This window comes from Poromitra crassiceps, assembly GCF_964638095.1.
Source record: "Poromitra crassiceps genome assembly, chromosome: 7".
In the NCBI taxonomy this organism is placed as follows: Eukaryota; Metazoa; Chordata; class Actinopteri; order Beryciformes; family Melamphaidae; genus Poromitra; species Poromitra crassiceps.
The window spans coordinates 29962841-29985274 of NC_139628.1; the positions used below are offsets into that span (position 1 = coordinate 29962841).

A 22434-nucleotide genomic window follows, 5' to 3' on the forward strand; every position below is an offset into this window, starting at 1 on the left:
TGTCCTTAATGACTCTCTTTCTCTCTCCCTCATCTACTCCCTACCTCTCTCTCTCTCTCTCTCTCATCTACTCCCTACCTCTCTCTCTCTCTCATCTACTCCCTACCTCTCTCTCTCTCTCTCTCTCATCTACTCCCTACCTCTCTCTCTCTCTCTCTCTCTCTCATCTACTCCCTACCTGCCTCTCTCTACTCCCTACCTCCCTCTCCCTCCCCATCTACGTCCCTCTCTCTCTCTCTCCACCTACTCCCTACCTCCCCCTCTCTCTCCCTGTTTACTCCCTATCTCTCTCTCTCTCTCTCCATCTACTCCCTCCCTACCTCCCTCTCTCTCTCTCCCCCCCTACCTCTCTCTCCCCATCTACTCCTTCCCTACCTCCCTCTCTCCCTCTGTCTACTCCCTACCTGTCCCTACCCAGTCTGTAAAAAGTGCTTCAATGCGACGCAGGTGAACGGATAAACATTGAACCAGCCAGGCTATTTCTCTCAGACAGTTCAAAGACTGGTTAGCGAATGTGAAGGATACAACATACATGCCCTCTTAAGTTAAACGAGTGTGATTTATTGTGTGACAAGCAAACTTATTTCACCATCGGACTTTCAGTGACATCGCTAGTTCAGATCTTTCAGTGACATCACTAGTTCAGATCTGTCAGTGACGTTTTTAAACAAGTAAATAGACAGAAAGGGAAAAGGAAAGCAGGGTAAATCTCACAGCCAATACCTTTCTTTCCCTGCAATAACCTTTATATTTCCTCAGGCAGCTGGTGACATTTACTAACAACAAACTGAGCTGCTACTTCTACACTTTGCATTCTGCCTATAAAAGCCATAGGCTTTTCTGTGGCTGTAGTAGACACAGAGAAAGTAGGACTGTGAGCTGTGAATCTCTCTTTGAGTCTCATAGCTTTCTGCAGTAGCTGCCTGCCCCTCTAGCTACTCGTCCTCTCCGCTATTCCGTTTGGACGCACGCAGTCACGACTCAGCATGATGATGATCCACGATGCATCGAGACTTGATCCAACAAACCGCCGTTTTCCCACCGATGACAAGTGACACTTCATCGCTTCAAGAGGAGAAAAATTAAAATCATTTAGCGGCAATTATTTTCAAGAACTGAAGAGGCATGAGAAACAAGCGTCCCGGACATGTTTTTACTTGGCGCTGTGTGTGTGTGTGTGTGTGTGTGTGTGTGTGTGTGTGTGTGTGTGTGTGTGTGCGCGTGTGTGTGTGTGCGCGCGAGATACACCTTGTGGTTTGGGAATCGTCTCCCAGATGGGAATTGTTTTTGGGGGGCCCTGCCATTCCTAGAGCAGTCACAGTGTGCCGAGAAGAGCAAAGAAAAAAAAAAGAAAAGAGAAACTATGCCGACTATTCCAAAGACTGTTCAAACGGCAGGATACTTGAGGGGAGGGAACATGGTAGGGTTTCAAGAAGTTTCATTTCATTGCTCAACATTATAAAAATACCACAGATTGAGTCAGCAAAACGGTTGGCATTTTGCAACCACAGGCCTTAGGGTAGAGTAACTATATAATATAATACTGTCAATGCAAATTCAAAGCGAGTTCCATTCATATAATACACTCGTGATGCTTTTCGGTCGGGCGGACATCTTATTTTGGATCAAAGCCACTCGGTTAAGATGAGTAGACAATGTAACACAATACGGTCACATGAGGAGGACAGGATATCGTGTGACTGTCCGGTGATAGCAAAGAAACGCTTGAAAAGGGGCATTTCACCGCAGCACAGTGTGACCTCGCGGGGGACGACGCTGGCCTTGAAGATACAGAAACAGGCCCTGCTGCGACTGGAAGGTCGGCGGTTCGACTCCCAGACGGGGCTGAGTAGGAAAGTGTGGGAAAATGCTCCTCAGCTGAGTTTGAGTTGCTCAGTGGCCGGGCCAGTGGAAGGCTCTGTTGACCCAAGCGGGTGGATTTGGAAGCCAATAAGGAAGTGGTGTCAGCCAGGCGTGTGTGTTGCTCGAATGCTAGAAGCCAGCTCCAAAATGACTCCAAAGCTGGCCCCAACTCCGTGCGAGGCAATGGGACCACAAACCAAACATCTTGCTAAAGAATATAAAGCAAATTTCTTTCTTTTTTTTTCAACAAGATGTTATGGTGTCCTTATGGAGGTTTTCCATAAGTTATGGTCTCCTTATGGAGGTTTTCCATAAGTTATGGTCTCCTTATGGCAGGGGTGCCCAACGTTTTTTTACACTTCAGATCTACTTTTACATTTCTCCACAGCGCAATATCTACCTACTGTACGGAGCTGTTGGCTGAACGGTTGGGCTGGAGTGCTGTTGGCAATGCGTCCATGGGCGTATCCTGCAGTGTCGGTCGTGCACGTCCTATCCAAACGGCTATGCATACGGATGCAGGGAACGTAGGCTATGTAGGGCCTACAGCCATCATGCGCACGCAAACGCGTAGAAGCGAGTATCTCTGCCAAGGACGTCGGGTGGGTTTCCGTGAGCGTTTTGGCAAGCAGCAGTAGCCTATGTGGGAACATGCACGGGCTGAGTGGTTGAACGCGAGACACTTGACACTACAAAGTTACACTCATCCAAAAAATGATCTGGGGATGTGACACTAAGCACCCTGAGATCTACCAGAAGATCCCGATCTACCGGTTGATCTCCATTGCCTTATGGAGTTTTCAAAATAATTGTTCCATCAACCGGCTATAACGGCTATCAAACAGGATTGTTTGCCTGGTGATTGACCTTTTCTTTTGCGGGGATGTAGAAATTTGGTTCCACGAAAACAAGTCCAAACCAAACCCCCCCCCCCCACACCCCACTAACCCCCGCGACATTATTTCGCAAGGACACCGTCGCTCGCTCTGCTCAAGACAATTGTAATTGGTTTAATTAAAGAAATAGAAACGAGGCAGAGCATTTCCCCCCTCTAGCAGAATGATAGTAGGTTGAGCCAGGCCTTCCTCCTGTGTGGAGATACTGTAGGTCTGGCCAAGCCAGAGCAACATGGCGTCAATCAGTAACCACAATCTCCAGGCTTCAAAACGGCCCTATGGGGGTCTCACTCACTCACTATACGCCCCTCTGTTGTCACAGTCTACACTATGTGCCCAACTGAAAGAAGGTGTGAAACCTAGGAGCGATAGACCAACGAATAATCATGGAGGGAAACGGTGAATGGATAAATCCAGAAGGAGGCGGTAATGCAACATAAAGGATGCCAACTGCCATAAAAGACCACAGAAGAAGAAGAAGAAGAAGAAGAAGATTCACACCTGGGCAGCACCTAGGTGTGAATATAATATGTAACCGTATGAATATAAAGCAGGGCGCAGCTGAGTCATTCTTCTCCCTGGGTAAATGAAGGGGGGAAAATGATTTATTATGTGTATGATGATTACACACTTTCCTCTAGGGGTGGGGAATATCAATACAGCATAGTATCGCAATATTTCGCGTGGCAATATCGATACACAGACGCCAACTATTGATGTTTTAAAATCGCAGTAATAATATCATACCGTGAGTTAAGTATCGTGATCATATCGTATCGTGACTTAAGTATCGTGATCATATCGTATCGTAAATTAAGTATCGTGATCATATCGTATTGTGACTTAAGTATTGTGATCATATCGTATCGTGACTTAAGTATCGTGACCAATGATGATCATATCGCATCGTGACTTAAGTATCATGATCATATCGTATCGTGACTTACGTAAGTATCGCGATCATATCGTATCGTGACTTAGGGAGGTGCGGGTGCGGGGACTCGAAATACTACATTTCCCACAATGCACTGGGCTCGCGTGGCCTTCGTTTTCATGCCCACCCCTCAGGCATTTGGCTGATATCAAACTCCAGTAGGTGGCGGTAATGCACATATATGTTTGCCAACCGCCATAAAACTCAAAGAAGAAGAAGAAGAAGGCTTCGACAATAAAAGATACAAAGAAGAAGAAATAAATCGAAAATAAAATTGCCTCCAAATTGCACCAAATGTAAACGGTAGTATATATGTCGGGAGATGTCTTCATAAAAAAAAAATCATGCATTTTAAGGCATTTTCGTAGGAGTTACGCGCATCTGATGTTGTAACTATTTTCTGTAAAAATGTGTAAAAACGGGTACATTGCTCAGCGTTGATTTCGTTACTTCAACCCACCTACTACTAGATGTAAAATTTGACGATCTTTCCAATGCCGCCAGTCCCGTGTCTATTAGTGCTTCCGTTCCCGAGATATGGTCTCTTTGCAAGGAACTATGGGAAGCTAATATTAGCTACAGCAGGCTAGGCGATTGAAAAAGATGGCTGCCTTTTTGTTTTTGTCAAGGCCTCTGAAGGGGCGTGGAGGACCTCTAGAGGCGGGACCATGGCCAACAACAGTTGTAGTTCATAGGTGCACGACTTCCGCAAGGCGGGGGGTGTCGCTCTGACGCGTTTTGCGTCAGAGCGACATGGAAATAATGTGATAGATGCTTGATAGGCATGGCAGTGAATATCCAATTTCAAAAATTTCAACGGATTCGAAAACCTTAGGGGCGTGAGATTTAATATATATTCATATTCCCCACGGAAAACCCATCCTTTAAGTATCATGATCATATCATATCGTGACTTAAGTATCGTGACCCAATGATGATCATATCGTATCATGACTTAAGTATCATGATCATATCATATCGTGACTTAAGTATCGTGACCCAATGATGATCATATCGTATCGTGGGGCATAATGCCTCACAGAGGGAAACCGTTGGGGAAATTAAACTTTAGCATGTTGTTTGGAGATTTTTTTAATCCATACAAAACAAGTCACAAGGGTTAGGTGCCAAATACCCGCTTAATGAAGAGATGATACAGAACTCAGGGTTTCTCAGGCCTTTAGGGGCGGATGCATGACAGGAATGATGGAGAAATGTGCTTCCACGGCACCGCAAGTTTCACACAAAGTGATTTCAACATACAAATGCGACTTTAACTTTGAAATTCTCTAAAATGATACAGTAAAAAAATGCTTGATTATGAGTTAGTATGCAGTCAGGGTTGTCCTGAACTCATTGTCAAGATGTGTTTGGCCTTGGGCCTTATGGGAAGGGGGGGGGTGGGTGGCTAAAACCTCTTTGGGGGAAAATCCCTGGAACTGTGTTTGTTATCTCAACCATTCTTCCTACATCCATGCCACGACATTTACTTCTTTCTTTGCTACATTTCTTCCAATGTCATCAGCTTTCCCTCTCCCCCCTCTCTACCTATAACCTTGTTCAGGTGTGGTGTGGTCCAGACATCCACACTCCCAGGAGGGACACCCAGCAGCCGGAGCGCTCGTTGGGGGGGGGGGGGGGGGGGGTAAGAGCACTGCAGGCTGGGGGTGAGTGGGTGTAACCACGGCTCCCCCTGCCATTGTTTGGGCTTTCCTGCTGGATTGTTTTTGGTACTTGGTGACCTATCATACAGAGGCTAAGACAGACACACACACACATACACACAGAGAAGATAACAAGCAGGACAATGATAGAGAAGGAGCCAAGTGTGTACTAGATATAAACAGAGGCGGGGCTAAGCAGCAGGAAGAGACTTTATATGGGGATACACTCATCCCTACTCATAGATCCCCCATTCCAAATTCCCACATTGACACTACGAGTCGGGAGTTTCGGGACATCAAATCTATAAAATAACACTAATGGAATGATGCAGCGACCTATAGGGGGTTGTCGATATGGCCCTGAAATAATATCACAAGGGCATTTCCGTGATAACGATATTCTTGACGATACGACAAAAAAGACTGAAAAATATTTGTATTATTCATTTCAAGAACGATACAATTGCAACAAAAATAAGTGTTATCGTTTTATATGTCAGCATAAATGTAAACGGTTTGCCTTCAAATATTCAAATACGCCTTCAAATATTACAGCGGTTTGTTGTACACGCTCTTTTGTGACCAAACCACTACTGAAGCCACTCCCCTTTTTGGAATTAACTCCTCCCCCGTGGAGCCGCTGTCAGCCATGCTCGTTGTTGCTGTGCGTACGTCACGCCGTTACGCTGTGACGTCATTACATCGACAAGGCGGAATATTGCCATTACAATATCACAACATGAATATGAATATTGCCATTACAATATCACAACATGAATATGAATTGGAACAATAATATGTCGATAAACGATTCGATATGGCACAAGTGTTCAACAAATCAAAACTATTTTAGATTCTTTAAAGTAGCCGCGCTGTGCCTTGATGGAAAGGCAAAAGGCTTTGGAAAAGAAATTCATAGTACATAGGATCAACTTCACTGTTTATATAAGAAACACATATTCAGAGAATAAAAAAACATAGTACACATTCAATCAGGTGTCCAAACTTTTGACCGGTAGTGTATTTTTTGACATTTTGTTCGAAACATTGTCTACTGTAGACTAGAGTATATCCGTCTCTGCTGCTCCTCTGACTAGTACACTTACTGGGACGTCCTGTCTGTCTGTCTGTCTGTGTGCGTGTGTGGTGTCAATTCACAGCCACAGGCAGAAAGAGTCAGGCACAGCATGGGGATGCTGCAGCACGGGGCTTCTGGAAGACGTAGCGGTGAAGCTGCTTTGTACCGACACACAGAGTGAAATGGTGATGGGAGATATTGACTGTCTGTTGATCGCCCGTAAGATTCAGAGTGTCAGTGGGGAGAGAGAGCCACGATCGCTTCTTGGCAGGGAGGAAAAACTGGAGGTGAAGAACTGAAAGAGTATCAATACTGGCCTGTCAACCGTTTTCTTTCTCTCTCTCTCTCACACACACACACTCACACACAGGCAAGCACACACACACAAAACCCCACAATGGGGCATTATTCCAATCAAGATCCCAACTCCTTTTACGAATAAGGCAGCTGCGGCAAAGAAGACACATTACAACTTAATCTACCTGCTATATGCTCTGAACGGTGAAGTCCCACTTTAGATGTGAACGCCTGCACTGAATAAACTACCGTATATTAAACTTTAGATGTGAAACCACTTTAGATCTAAATGCCTGCACTGAATAAACTATATTAAACTTTAGATGTGAAAACACTTTAGATCTAAATGCCTGCACTGAATAGACTATATTAAACTTTAGATGTGAAACCACTTTACATGTGAACACCTGCACTGAATAGACTATATTAAACTTTAGATGTGAAACCACTTTACATGTGAACACCTGCACTGAATAGACTATATTAAACTTTAGATGTGAAACCACTTTACATGTGAACACCTGCACTGAATAGACTATATTAAACTTTAGATGTGAAACCACTTTACATGTGAACGCCTGCACTGAATAGACTATATTAAACTTTAGATGTGAAACCACTTTACATGTGAACACCTGCACTGAATAGACTATATTAAACTTTAGATGTGAAACCTCTTTAGATGTGAACACCTGCACTGAATAGACTATATTAAACTTTAGATGTGAAAACACTTTAGATGTGAACACCTGCACTGAATAGACTATATTAAACTTTAGATGTGAAAACACTTTACATGTGAACACCTGCACTGAATAGACTATATTAAACTTTAGATGTGAAACCACTTTACATGTGAACACCTGCACTGAATAGACTATATTAAACTTTAGATGTGAAAACACTTGAGATGTGAACACCTGCACTGAATAGACTATATTAAACTTTGGATGTGAAACCACTTTACATGTGAACACCTGCACTGAATAGACTATATTAAACTTTAGATGTGAAACCACTTTACATGTGAACACCTGCACTGAATAGACTATATTAAACTTTAGATGTGAAACCACTTTACATGTGAACACCTGCACTGAATAGACTATATTAAACTTTGGATGTGAAACCACTTTACATGTGAACACCTGCACTGAATAGACTATATTAAACTTTAGATGTGAAAACACTTTACATGTGAACACCTGCACTGAATAGACTATATTAAACTTTAGATGTGAAAACACTTTAGATGTGAACACCTGCACTGAATAGACTATATTAAACTTTAGATGTGAAAACACTTTACATGTGAACACCTGCACTGAATAGACTATATTAAACTTTAGATGTGAAAACACTTTAGATCTAAATGCCTGCACTGAATAGACTATATTAAACTTTAGATGTGAAACCACTTTACATGTGAACACCTGCACTGAATAGACTATATTAAACTTTAGATGTGAAACCACTTTACATGTGAACACCTGCACTGAATAGACTATATTAAACTTTAGATGTGAAAACACTTTACATGTGAACACCTGCACTGAATAGACTATATTAAACTTTAGATGTGAAACCACTTTACATGTGAACACCTGCACTGAATAGACTATATTAAACTTTAGATGTGAAAACACTTTAGATGTGAACACCTGCACTGAATAGACTATATTAAACTTTGGATGTGAAACCACTTTACATGTGAACACCTGCACTGAATAGACTATATTAAACTTTAGATGTGAAAACACTTTAGATGTGAACACCTGCACTGAATAGACTATATTAAACTTTAGATGTGAAAACACTTTACATGTGAACACCTGCACTGAATAGACTATATTAAACTTTAGATGTGAAAACACTTTAGATCTAAATGCCTGCACTGAATAGACTATATTAAACTTTAGATGTGAAACCACTTTACATGTGAACACCTGCACTGAATAGACTATATTAAACTTTAGATGTGAAACCACTTTACATGTGAACACCTGCACTGAATAGACTATATTAAACTTTAGATGTGAAAACACTTTACATGTGAACACCTGCACTGAATAGACTATATTAAACTTTAGATGTGAAACCACTTTACATGTGAACGCCTGCACTGAATAGACTATATTAAACTTTAGATGTGAAAACACTTTACATGTGAACACCTGCACTGAATAGACTATATTAAACTTTAGATGTGAAACCACTTTACATGTGAACACCTGCACTGAATAGACTATATTAAACTTTAGATGTGAAAACACTTTACATGTGAACACCTGCACTGAATAGACTATATTAAACTTTAGATGTGAAACCACTTTACATGTGAACGCCTGCACTGAATAGACTATATTAAACTTTAGATGTGAAAACACTTTACATGTGAACCCCTGCACTGAATAGACTATATTAAACTTTAGATGTGAAAACACTTGAGATGTGAACGCCTGCACTGAATAGACTATATTAAACTTTAGATGTGAAAACACTTTAGATGTGAACACCTGCACTGAATAGACTATATTAAACTTTAGATGTGAAAACACTTGAGATGTGAACGCCTGCACTGAATAGGCTATATTAAACTTTAGATGTGAAAACACTTTAGATCTAAATGCCTGCACTGAATAGACTATATTAAACTTTAGATGTGAAACCTCTTTACATGTGAACACCTGCACTGAATAGACTATATTAAACTTTAGATGTGAAAACACTTTACATGTGAACACCTGCACTGAATAGACTATATTAAACTTTAGATGTGAAACCACTTTACATGTGAACACCTGCACTGAATAGACTATATTAAACTTTAGATGTGAAAACACTTGAGATGTGAACACCTGCACTGAATAGACTATATTAAACTTTAGATGTGAAAACACTTGAGATGTGAACGCCTGCACTGAATAGGCTATATTAAACTTTAGATGTGAAAACACTTTAGATCTAAATGCCTGCACTGAATAGACTATATTAAACTTTAGATGTGAAACCACTTTACATGTGAACACCTGCACTGAATAGACTATATTAAACTTTAGATGTGAAACCACTTTACATGTGAACACCTGCACTGAATAGACTATATTAAACTTTAGATGTGAAACCTCTTTAGATGTGAACACCTGCACTGAATAGACTATATTAAACTTTAGATGTGAAAACACTTGAGATGTGAACGCCTGCACTGAATAGACTATATTAAACTTTAGATGTGAAAACACTTGAGATGTGAACGCCTGCACTGAATAGACTATATTAAACTTTAGATGTGAAACCTCTTTAGATGTGAACACCTGCACTGAATAGGCTATATGAATGTGGAACAGAAGAGTAGAATGGCCCGGCAGGCTTACCCAGGCAGACTCACAATGAGCAGCAGAGAACAGTGAAACATGTCCACGTGCTGTGGATTTAGATTCAGCTGAGATCACAGAATTCAAATGGACAGAAAGGACGCTTCGTGCACTGGTATAATAAGCTTCGTGCACTGGTATAATAAGCTTCGTGCACTGGTATAATAAGCTTCGTGCACTGGTATAATAAGCTTCGTGCACTGGTATAATAAGCTTCGTGCACTGGTATAATAAGCTTCGTGCACTGGTATAATAAGCTCCGTGCACTGGTATAATAAGCTTCGTGCACTGGTATAATAAGCTTCGTGCACTGGTATAATAAGCTTCGTGCACTGGTATAATAAGCTTCGTGCACTGGTATAATAAGCTTCGTGCACTGGTATAATAAGCTTCGTGCACTGGTATAATAAGCTTCGTGCACTGGTATAATAAGCTTCGTGCACTGGTATAATAAGCTTCGTGCACTGGTATAATAAGCTTCGTGCACTGGTATAATAAGCTTCGTGCACTGGTATAATAAGCTTCGTGCACTGGTATAATAAGCTTCGTGCACTGGTATAATAAGCTTCGTGCACTGGTATAATAAGCTTCGTGCACTGGTATAATAAGCTTCGTGCACTGGTATAATAAGCTTTGTGCACTGGTATAATAAGCTTCGTGCACTGGTATAATAAGCTTCGTGCACTGGTATAATAAGCTTTGTGCACTGGTATAATAAGCTTCATGCACTGGTATAATAAGCTTCGTGCACTGGTATAATAAGCTTTGTGCACTGGTATAATAAGCTTCGTGCACTGGTATAATAAGCTTCGTGCACTGGTATAATAAGCTTTGTGCACTGGTATAATAAGCTTTGTGCACTGGTATAATAAGCTTCATGCACTGGTATAATAAGCTTCGTGCACTGGTATAATAAGCTTTGTGCACTGGTATAATAAGCTTTGTGCACTGGTATAATAAGCTTCGTGCACTGGTATAATAAGCTTCGTGCACTGGTATAATAAGCTTCGTGCACTGGTATAATAAGCTTTGTGCACTGGTATAATAAGCTTCGTGCACTGGTATAATAAGCTTCGTGCACTGGTATAATAAGCTTCGTGCACTGGTATAATAAGCTTTGTGCACTGGTATAATAAGCTTCGTGCACTGGTATAATAAGCTTCGTGCACTGGTATAATAAGCTTCGTGCACTGGTATAATAAGCTTCGTGCACTGGTATAATAAGCTTCGTGCACTGGTATAATAAGCTTCGTGCACTGGTATAATAGGCAGAGAGAAATGGGAGACATTTGCATTGCAAGCAGTCATGAAGACAGACCGGCACCATCAGTATGCAGTTATCTACAGCCAGTGTTTACCCAGATAGCATGCGTGGGCCATGTTGCCCTTTGGTCAACATAAGATGGCTGCCATCATGTCATCTTTGGCGGAATGGAAATGAGTGTTTTATTTGAGATGCAGGAGGTCGGAAGGACAAACATGGGTTTCTGAAAGCCAATACGAGTAGCAATATTGCCAGAAATTGATATTTTGTATTCAAAATCTTTAAATTTCTACATTTTTACATCCAAAAATTACAAGTTTTCAGCGTTTCCTCCAGAATTGGCATAATAAAAAAGCCTCCAACAGCAGTCTCCATTGATTCTGCATTGAAATCCAGGCTAATGAAATCCACCTGCTTATGGCAGCGGTGACCCACCACTGCACGCATTCAATGGCAGGGGAGACATTAGGATTAGAATTAATTCCCCCAAACATTTTTGAACAACTGAATATATCTGAAAAGAAAACGTGTCAGGGAGGTGCATCCATTATATCTGGGGCAGACGACACTGGCTGATGGCGCCTAGTAAAAGCACAGTAATGACCTGGTATATTCAGCAAAGCATTATATAATATATAATCAAGTTGTATATAGTTCAAGTTATAGAGCGATATATTATATCGCTCTATAACTTGAATATTCAAATGATGCGGTGGTCACTGAGTCACTCAAGCCTTCTGAGTCACAGGCGCTATGTAAATACTTTGTTTCTATCACGCTGTTCTGTGGCAGCCATTAAGAGTAGAATTAGCACGATCCAAATACTTTAATCTGATCGACATCATCGTCCCTTTACTTAGTGCTAATGAACTGACTGTGTGTATATACAGTATACTTGTACATCCATATGCACAATGCTCTGTCTGCCGTCTTGTTCAGCGTGCTTCATACACGACAATGCGCAGTCACCTTATTTTCATTCTCTCTCACTAATCGCGCTCTTTCGTGTGATATTCCTAATGTGTTTACGTCATCTACATCCTTGAATCACCTTTGCATCTTTTTATGCATGCTTATTGGGACAGATATTAACATTTGGGAGGGGGTCTGAGAACGGTGTGTCGGGCACGTGACGTCATGCATGTAGCTGCGATTGGTCTACTTTTGAGGGGACAGATAAGCAGACATACAGATCCTGAATCTCCGCCAAATTTTTGAATCGTCTTTGCTTGACAATCCGCTGAAGCCCACGGTCATCCATGTTATTTCCATGATATTCAAATTTTTTGGAAAGGATCTGTACATACAGTACATACAGACAAACGCTCTTCTCGACGGCTTGCCACAGTCTGTGGCCAAATATGAACTGACTGCAACGGTGACTTTCCTTTTGCATGATATGGTCTACTAGCACTCAGTGCAGCACCTGCCTGGGCAGCTGTCTGCGACGCGCTGGCTGCTCCACTTTCACTAGATGTAAATTCACCGTCGGGGTCATTTATCAAACGTTGCACGGCAGCCAAACTGCAGCCCGCTCACAAGTGTTCATTTGAGAAGGAACGCAAAAAAGACGCCGAACCCCGATTCTGCGGGTCTGTGGTTCCTAATTTTACGGGCCCCGTTTCTCTCCGCACGGGCCATGATGGACGGGACGGCCGCGGGGGACACCTGGCCGCTGAGCCTCCGTCAGCACTGGTGAAGCACAGTCGCCCCACTGACTGACTGACTGACTGACTGACTGTTTCTGGATGTCTGTGCATGTGTGCATGTGTGCGTGTGTGCGTATGTGTGTGTATGTGTGTGTGTCCAAACTGTATATTTGGAGTAGAAACCGCTGCATAGCCAGAGAACTACATCATTTGTATCTCGGAGCCCACTCCGAAATGTTAGCCCGAGTTCACATGGCCACTGGGGTCACGCACGCACGCACACACACACACACACAGGGCACATGCCACACAGATAATACACATATTCATAAACAAACATGTATACACACAGTCACACACACACACGATAAGGGGGTGTAGTGGAGGGAGAGAGTCATGGAGGAGAGATTTTGGGTGGGTGCAGTCACACACACACTTTCCCCGCGCCCTGCAAATCTGATTGATGCATGACAAAGTTTTGATTCCTCTCTCTCTCTCTCTCTCTCTCTCTCTCTCTCTCTCTCTCTCTCTCTCTCTCTCTCTCTCTCTCTCTCTCTCTTCTCTCTCTCTCTCTCTCTCTCTCTCTCTCTCTCTCTCTCTCTTCTCTCTCTCTCTCTCTCTCTCTCTCTCTCTCTCTCTCTCTCAGAATCGCCCAAAATCAGACACGTGCTCACTAGGGATGTCAACGGTTAACCGTTAATCGATTAACCGTCGCTAACGTCGTTGTTCGGTTATTGCTGTCGGTCTATCAGTTAATATTAAAAAAAAAAAAAATTTTTTTTTTTTGTCTATTTACTCAATGAGCTCATGCCCAAACAAGGCGTGTCTATTTAGATGCTGAAATGTTAATGCTTTTTGTGTTAGAAATTCTAACACAAAAAGAATTTGTGTTGAAATGTTGATGCTTTTTGTTAAAGGGGCCATATTATGCATTTCTTAATTTTGTATCATATATATGTTGTTACAATCTTGGATGGTCATATTAAACATGGGCTAAGCTTCAAATAAATATGTGAAAGTGTTTTAATGTTACCCCCATGAACCACCCCTCGCGCCTATGAACTCTCGTAGACGAGATGACATGGATTTATGGCGATTTTGTGCGAGAACCATAATTTTTGTGACGTCAGTAAGGACTTGTTACCCTGGCAACAAAGCGTTGCCGCCGGCCGGCGCGCAGCGCGCGCACGCTAGCTCCCACCCTTCCCCTCTCTTCCCTGTTCTAACCCGCGTCACCACTCACCAGGCTCTCTCTAGCCTGGCTGTCTGGGACGTAGTCTCATGGAATAACGGATTCCAGACCGCAAAAACAAGGAGACGACATGGAAGTGAGCCAGGATGTAGGACTGAAGTGGTAAGTTCTGAAAATATGTGTCTCATTCCAGCATCGGTCCAATGTGCTGCTAGGAAGCGCTAACGTTACTTACCGGCTGGGTAACGTTAGCACTAGCAATGTTAGCCTAGCAGCACAGCTGCCTTATAGACATATGAACAACCGATGAATGACGAAAGGCACATATTTTCAGAACTTGTAACGTTAGTCCAACTTGCTGACTTCTCCAAGTCCTCATTTTGGTTTGGTCCGTGTAGCCTTTGCTAGGAGAGGCACACTATAGTCACAAGCATTTGGGAAGTTAGCTAACTAGCTACATTAGCTAGTGTGAAGCTCCCCGGGCAGGGTGTAACGTTATGGCAGGCCGTGGTAATAGAATCCCTGCTTGGCCAGCCACCGAAGGAAATCTCCGGGTGCAGCCCGGGCCTAGCGGAGCTGTAGATAGCTAGGGGGATGTTGATAAATCAATTGATAGCTTGCTTTATGTCCAAGTCACGTTTTTCACCGATGGTCAAATTCGTTTTGACAATCCGTTGCTCGTTGATATAATTGTTTTACAACTACCAAATTTAGTAGCCATAGCAGAGATCGCCTGTCTGTTTCTGTTATGCATGACTATCTATCTATCTATCTTATCTATCTTATCTAGATAGATAGATAGATAGATAGATAGATAGTGAGACAGACAGACAGACAGACAGTCTCGCTTCTACAGCGCTATAGCTCTCTGGGCAGAAGTTTGCAAACGCAAAAACTCCTCGCGCTGCCCACCTGGAGTATTTTCCGGAGGGTGGGGGTTCAGGGACAGGACCTAAAAACAGAGCGTTTCAGACAGAGGGTGAACTGAAGGGGGCAGTGAGAGCCAGTACAAGATAAACAATGAGTTTTTTAAACTATGACTGATGCAATAAGTTACTCTAGTGGAGGCCAACAATAAAATAATAATACATTATATTAGCAAAATATGGGCCCTTTAATGCTTGTTAATGCTTTTTGTGTTAGAAATTCTAACACAAAAAGCATTAACATTTCAGCATCTAAATAGACACGCCTTGTTTGGGCATGAGCTCATTGAGTAAATAGACAAAAAAAAAACAAAAAAAAAAAAAAAAAACATTTTTTTTTTTATATTAAAAAATTATGAATTAACCGATAGGTTAATCGATTATTAGCGTCGGTTAATCGAAAGTGAAATTAACCGAAAATTGACATCCCTAGTGCTCACATTAGGGGCTGCACAATCAAGCGTGTGTAATTGTACATCGCACTTGTTGTTTCCCCCGAATAATAATCAGTGAAGAGTGGAAACATTTCATTTAGTAGGTCTGCTGGGCTCAAATTCATCATTTTTCACACTTAAATACTAATTATGATCATGGTTATTATATTACACGGTGCAAGGAACAAAATTACTGCATTTCCCGCATTTTAGATCGCCCACTTTACTTACTACGGTGGTGATGCTATACTAAATGAAATGTAACGAGATCATTTACTTTAATGCGGCTGAATTTTGTGTTCATTGGAAAAGTTAAAATCAGAAATGAGTCGCTGTTCTTTCGCAAATTAAAATGTAACTTCTCCTCGAGTTCCCAGGCAGAAAAGGTTTAACACCCTCCGAGTTACGCGGAAAGGCAATGTCATCACTTCAAAATCACCACTTCCCCATGGTTCAGAGTAAAACACTGAGAAAACACGGTAATGTAAAGATATATTACAAAAAAAAAGAAAAGCCGTCTACGTCTCCTTTTTCACTTCCTTTCTCAGCACTTTCAGGGTCATTCTCGCGTCACATGACTAACGTGGAAGGCACTGTGCTATCCTGTCCTGTACACACACACACCTTGTAGTGTGATGTGATCCAGGGGATTACAGGTTATTGTCACTCTGACAGGTAGGAGGTCAGCTCAACACAAAGACGCGAGTGTAAATCTATAAGCGCCCAGTTGTTGTTCGTTGGCCTGCAGCTTGGGGGGGGTGGGGGGGGGGCGCCTCCTGGTGCTTTACAGTGACCTAGTTAGCTTGATTTGCGTTAGCATAAATGTGAGGGGGATTTCCACAGCCAAAGCCAACATAATCGTCCCGATGATCAGAAGTCTGCAAGACTTAAGTCCCTCTGCACCGTAGCTCGTTCACAGATTAGTATGCTCCTACTATATTCCCAATAGACCTTATTCGATTCACGTCACTCACGTACGGGCACGCCCACTGCCGCCATGTTGTTGACGTAGCGCAGCCGCTTTAAGTGACAGCCTATGTAAGAGCAGCGTTTATAGGAAGCTAGCCGCCGTTAGCGTTACCTGTATCGTTCCAATTGTGTTCGGATGGTGACCTGCGTTAGGCATGGCTGTAGTAATGACAGCAATAAAGTCCCCGTGGTTTGTTTCTATCTCTACCGTCCACAGACGTGAAGGGAGCGAGACTGGGGATACGTCAGCAGCACAGGAGATGTGTGGATAGTTGGGAGAGACAGGTGAAACTTTCTGACAGCTCCTCACAGCAAAGTCTGTTCACCTCGTTTTTTCTTTTGTTTATTATTACAGGCATTAACGGCAGCATACAAACAACAACCCTGGGGTTTTTATTGCCGTCATCACCATCGCTATTTTGTAATGGAACAGAAACGACAATAAGGCCGTTACTATAGTTGTCAGCTGCAGGACGGTATGTCAACAATATGGCGCTGTCCGGGGTTAGCGAATAAGGTCTATCCGGGAATGCCACCGACGTAGAATCCTGTACGTAGAGCAGCAATGTGATGAGCAGTGAGTTTAGCCAGGCCTGCCGTTTGGTTTCAGTGAAGGTGGACATTTCCTTTTTAAGGGGCCATTCAGACCCAACAGCGTTTTTGGAGCTGCCAGCGTCTTTCTGCAATTCATTCTCTATGTAAGGACGCGCTAGACGTGCTCCTCTTTTAATGAACGCACCTGGCGTTTCAGCGCTGGTGGCGTCTGTTGTTTTTGGAGGAGCGCTGTGGGCGTTTTAAAGCTGAAAAAGGTTGAACATTAGAGGAAAAGCGCGCTGCTCGTGTTTTCCACTCCTCCTACCTTCTCTCCTCCCGAGGGATTCTCGACCTCCGCTGCTGCCAGAATTAGCAATAATCTGGCTTTCGTGTTGACAGTGAACAACATCAAACAGACAAAACCAGCTGGCTACCGTCCGTGTGGTCGTTGTGTTCTGATCTGTACTGCACGCGACTGCAGGTGAAAACAAACGGAGCGCAAAAAAAACGCTCCGTGCGCTGTGTTTTGTGCACAATGGAAGCGCTCTCAACATGATTTTCATAGCGTTCTGACTGAAAAAAAAAAACGCTTTTGGTGTGAATGTCCCCTATGACAACATTCTATGAAGTCACATCCCATCCTTCCTGTTCTCACTGGGAATTCAGATTAATACAAGAAACAGGAACCTACAAAAGGAAGTAATACGTAACAGACGTAAACTATGCTGGCTACACAAGAAAGCACTGCTTACCTTTTTGAATGAGAATTTAAAGGGATGTGTTACAGGGTGTGTCGGCTCCTGTGTGCGTTTGTGAGTGTGTGAGACCAAGTGACTAAATGTTAGCGTATGCAAATGTATAATATGTATGTCTGCATGCACGTATACTGTACATGGCCGTGACTACCCTGCATTATCTCTGTGATTTCTGCAACCAAAGATACTTGGTTTAGCAATGTTTTGCAGCAAAATTATAGGAATTGATCAAGTCAAGGGGGGAAACGGTACTACAGTGGCACTAAAGACGAGATGCGGAAACTTAAATTTTTCATAACTAACAAGACATTAGGAGGAAAAGAGTCATAATACAATCACCTCATAATAAGCACGCTGCACGTCACAGAAACTACTGCAAATAGTTTAGTGATCATCAACTTGAAGAATTTACAGGATTAAAACAAAAAAGGAAATGGTAAGGAAATACACGTTTGTTGGCATATGGTTGGTTTGAACCAAACTAAAAAAAGTGTGATGACTGGCCAACACGACAAACACTATGTTGCTTTGGCATGAGCGCACGTTCTCCCAAACACTGCGTTGAATTTGCATCTGTTATTGTGTTTTCCAGATCACAAATCCCTGCGGGGACAGTTATCCTTCCAGCTTTCATCAAACGGCCTTTCAAGCTTGTTTTGATGGAGTTCATTTGTTTGATTATGCATTAGCTTCCATCCCTCGCTGCTGCCGTCTTGCTTCAAATTGGTAGGGAGCTAATTAATTTCTCTGCACGCTGACGCCACCACGGCCATCCTCATTCTTCTCTCCGTGTGTCCCATTGTAGCTATGCACGCCATTTGTATCCTATATGCATCATCACACCTCGCTGTTCACTCTGGTGTTGGTATGGCCGTGAGCAAATCATCTCAATATGTTTATGTATGCTTGCTCGTCTATGGGAATGAGTAGGTGAGACAGAGTGTGAGTGAGTAATAACATCACTTATTGATGTGGTGTTCGCCAACCGCCTGGGGAGAATGTGTGTGCGTGTGCGTGTGTGTGCGCATGCGTGCGTGTATGTGTGTGTGTGCGTATGTGTGTGTGTGTGTGTGTGTGTGTGTGTGTGCGTGCGTGTGCGTGTGTGTGTTATCCTGGTAAAACCCATCCTGATAACGTAATTCTGTTTCGCTCCTCGTACAGTATCAGTCTGGACTTCCAGCACATCAATTTGAGTGGGCGGGAGTACTTGCCTTGACAGACAATTCTTTCAGCCAATCAGCGTTGCCAAATCCAATCGAAATCCACTCGGGAAGAAAGGCGGAAAAAAAGCGGAAAGGAAATCCATATATGGTCGCAGCCGCAGTCAAGACGAGCGGGTCGGCAGCCAATTGCAGAGCTTGCAGGGAGCGGGATGGGATTTCCAACCTCCGGCACCGACTGAAATGGCAGGCACCGATTAGGGCTGTGAATCTTCACTGGCCTCACGATTCGATTACGTTTTTTTGTTGTTGTTTTTTTATAATCGATTTTTGACATTTGTGAATCGATGCAGAATCGTGCACGTCCGGCATCGCGATGCATCTTATAATCGATTATTTTTTACACCCCTAGCACCGATGGGAGAGCTAAGTCCACCAGGCTGCTTCAAGCCAGTCGGACTAGGAGATGCCATAACTGTTTTGCCAGCGGCGTCCCTGATTGGGCGGTTACGTTGTCAACTACGAAGCAGGTTCCAGATTGGCCTGGTTACATTGTGATTTGTGGAAATCTCTGGTGGCAGGAGGGAGTACAGGCTGAATGAAACATTCAAGGTCACGTGATCAGGATGGTTGGACCAGGCTGTGCGTGTGCACGTGTGTGCGTGTGTGTGCATGTGCGTGCGTGTGCGCGTGTGTGTGCGTGTGTGTGAGTGTGTGTGCGTGTGCACGTGCACGTGTGTATGCACATGTGTGTGCGTGCTCCTCTCACCTCGTTGCCGTACATCATGAGGTGGTGTGTGGTGATGAGGGCTTTGAACACCACCACCCAGCTGGAGTTGGCGGTGCGCTCAAACAGCGTGTCTGCCAGCTGGGGCACACTCACGTTCATCTCATTGGTGCAGTGGATCAGATCTGGTACACACACACACACACACACACACAGACACACACACACACAAAGAGAGAGAGCAGTATTGAGAAAAAACATGTAATGGTTCGATACTAGGGCTGTAAGATGTTATGATTGTGATTATGTGACAGAATATTGCAATTGCAAAACTCAAAAACAAACTGCGATTCAAAGTTTTTCCTGTCATGAATTTATTCGAAATTTAAAATTCTTGAAAGAAAAGTGATTTTGGTCAAACGCCAATACAACAGCCCCTAAATCATTTAGATGGTACACCGATGTCAAATACGGAGAATGACGCCTGTATCATTCCCACTCTGCCCCGCCCGCAAACGCCTGTTCCTGCACGGAGCATCGAAGTTACCTGGATGGAACTGCTGCAGCTCCTTCATATTAAAAGCTTTCTGCTGACAAAGTAATGTGACACTTTTATTGTGAAGAATGTACAGGGAGTGTAATGTGTTTAGGCGCTCTGAGTTAGCATAGCTTGATTAGCGCTATTCTTCAATAAAACGAGTCGACAACATTTGGGGATATTTGAAGCTATTTTTCCCCAGCGAATCATAAACACTGCAGAGAGGTTACCAAAGTAGAGAGTACAAGCAGAAAGCGTCAAATAAAGCTGATATCTGAACGTACAAACAGGTAGTGCAGTGTAGCATGCCATGTATTATAGCATCCTGCTATTACCACTTGTGGCAGCAGAGGCCGCTGTTGCTGCTGCTCAGCAGATTTCTACATGTTGGGTCTTTAAAAAAAATGTCAGTGTGCAAGATTGACTGATTATGAGTATTATGAAAGGTTTTAACCAATTCTGTAATTGATTCATGGACCAAAGATCACCCACAGCTCTAAAACACCTTATGGACGATCCTTCTTAAGCCCAGATTTGGAAATTGCAGATACTCATATTCCTATTACGATTTTATTTTGGATGAATTGTTCAGCTCTAATCGATACCCCGATCAAGAGTGATAGCAAATTGCTTTTCACACCTAGATGCAAAAATACAGCAAGGACAGAAACACACATCGCACACTCGGGCTGAATTCTTAAGTGAGTGTGAAGGACAGGCTTCTAGCTGCAGAACTTTCCCCGCCCTCTCCTCCTCCACTCACCCCCTCCTCACTTCCTCTCTGTCGCACCATCTCCTCCTCCTCCACTCACCACCTCCTCACTTCCTCTGTCGCACCATCTCCTCCTCCTCCACTCACCACCTCCTCACTTTCTCTCTGTCGCACCATCTCCTCCTCCTCCACTCACCACCTCCTCACTTTCTCTCTGTCGCACCATCTCCTCCTCCTCCACTCACCACCTCCTCACTTTCTCTCTGTCGCACCATCTCCTCCTCCTCCACTCACCACCTCCTCACTTCCTCTGTCGCACCATCTCCTCCTCCACTCACCACCTCCTCACTTTCTCTCTGTCGCACCATCTCCTCCTCCTCCACTCACCACCTCCTCACTTCCTCTGTCGCACCATCTCCTCCTCCACTCACCACCTCCTCACTTTCTCTCTGTCGCACCATCTCCTCCTCCTCCACTCACCACCTCCTCACTTCCTCTGTCGCACCATCTCCTCCTCCTCCACTCACCACCTCCTCACTTCCTCTGTCGCACCATCTCCTCCTCCACTCACCACCTCCTCACTTCCTCTGTCGCACCATCTCCTCCTCCTCCACTCACCACCTCCTCACTTTCTCTGTCGCACCATCTCCTCCTCCTCCACTCACCACCTCCTCACTTCCTCTGTCGCACCATCTCCTCCTCCACTCACCACCTCCTCACTTTCTCTCTGTCGCACCATCTCCTCCTCCTCCACTCACCACCTCCTCACTTCCTCTGTCGCACCATCTCCTCCTCCTCCACTCACCACCTCCTCACTTCCTCTGTCGCACCATCTCCTCCTCCTCCACTCACCACCTCCTCACTTCCTCTGTCGCACCATCTCCTCCTCCTCCACTCACCACCTCCTCACTTCCTCTGTCGCACCATCTCCTCCTCCTCCACTCACCCCCTCCTCACTTCCTCTGTCGCACCATCTCCTCCTCCTCCACTCACCACCTCCTCACTTCCTCTGTCGCACCATCTCCTCCTCCACTCACCACCTCCTCACTTTCTCTCTGTCGCACCATCTCCTCCTCCTCCACTCACCACCTCCTCACTTCCTCTGTCACACCATCTCCTCCTCCTCCACTCACCACCTCCTCACTTTCTCTCTGTCGCACCATCTCCTCCTCCTCCACTCACCACCTCCTCACTTTCTCTCTGTCGCACCATCTCCTCCTCCTCCACTCACCCCCTCCTCACTTCCTCTCTGTCGCACCATCTCCTCCTCCTCCACTCACCACCTCCTCACTTTCTCTCTGTCGCACCATCTCCTCCTCCTCCACTCACCACCTCCTCACTTTCTCTCTGTCGCACCATCTCCTCCTCCTCCACTCACCATCTCCCTCTTCTCTACTCTCTCTCCAGACACAGAAGCAGAAGGTTTGGGTGTAATTCATCCATCCATCCATCCTCCTCAACTGCTTAT

General features: G+C 43.9%; 1 protein-coding gene across 3 annotated transcripts in view; it reads right to left on the bottom strand.

The window, feature by feature from the left end:
- LOC310779291 (phosphatidylinositol-binding clathrin assembly protein) overlaps nt 1-22434 on the bottom strand; it is a 135449-nt gene that overhangs the window by 79453 nt on the left and 33562 nt on the right. For all 3 annotated transcript variants that reach the window (XM_083639816.1, XM_083639815.1, XM_083639814.1), the window contains exon 2: nt 19759-19901. In XM_083639816.1, the coding sequence (XP_083495942.1) occupies nt 19759-19901 (143 nt within the window). The remainder of the gene's footprint in view (nt 1-19758; nt 19902-22434) is intronic.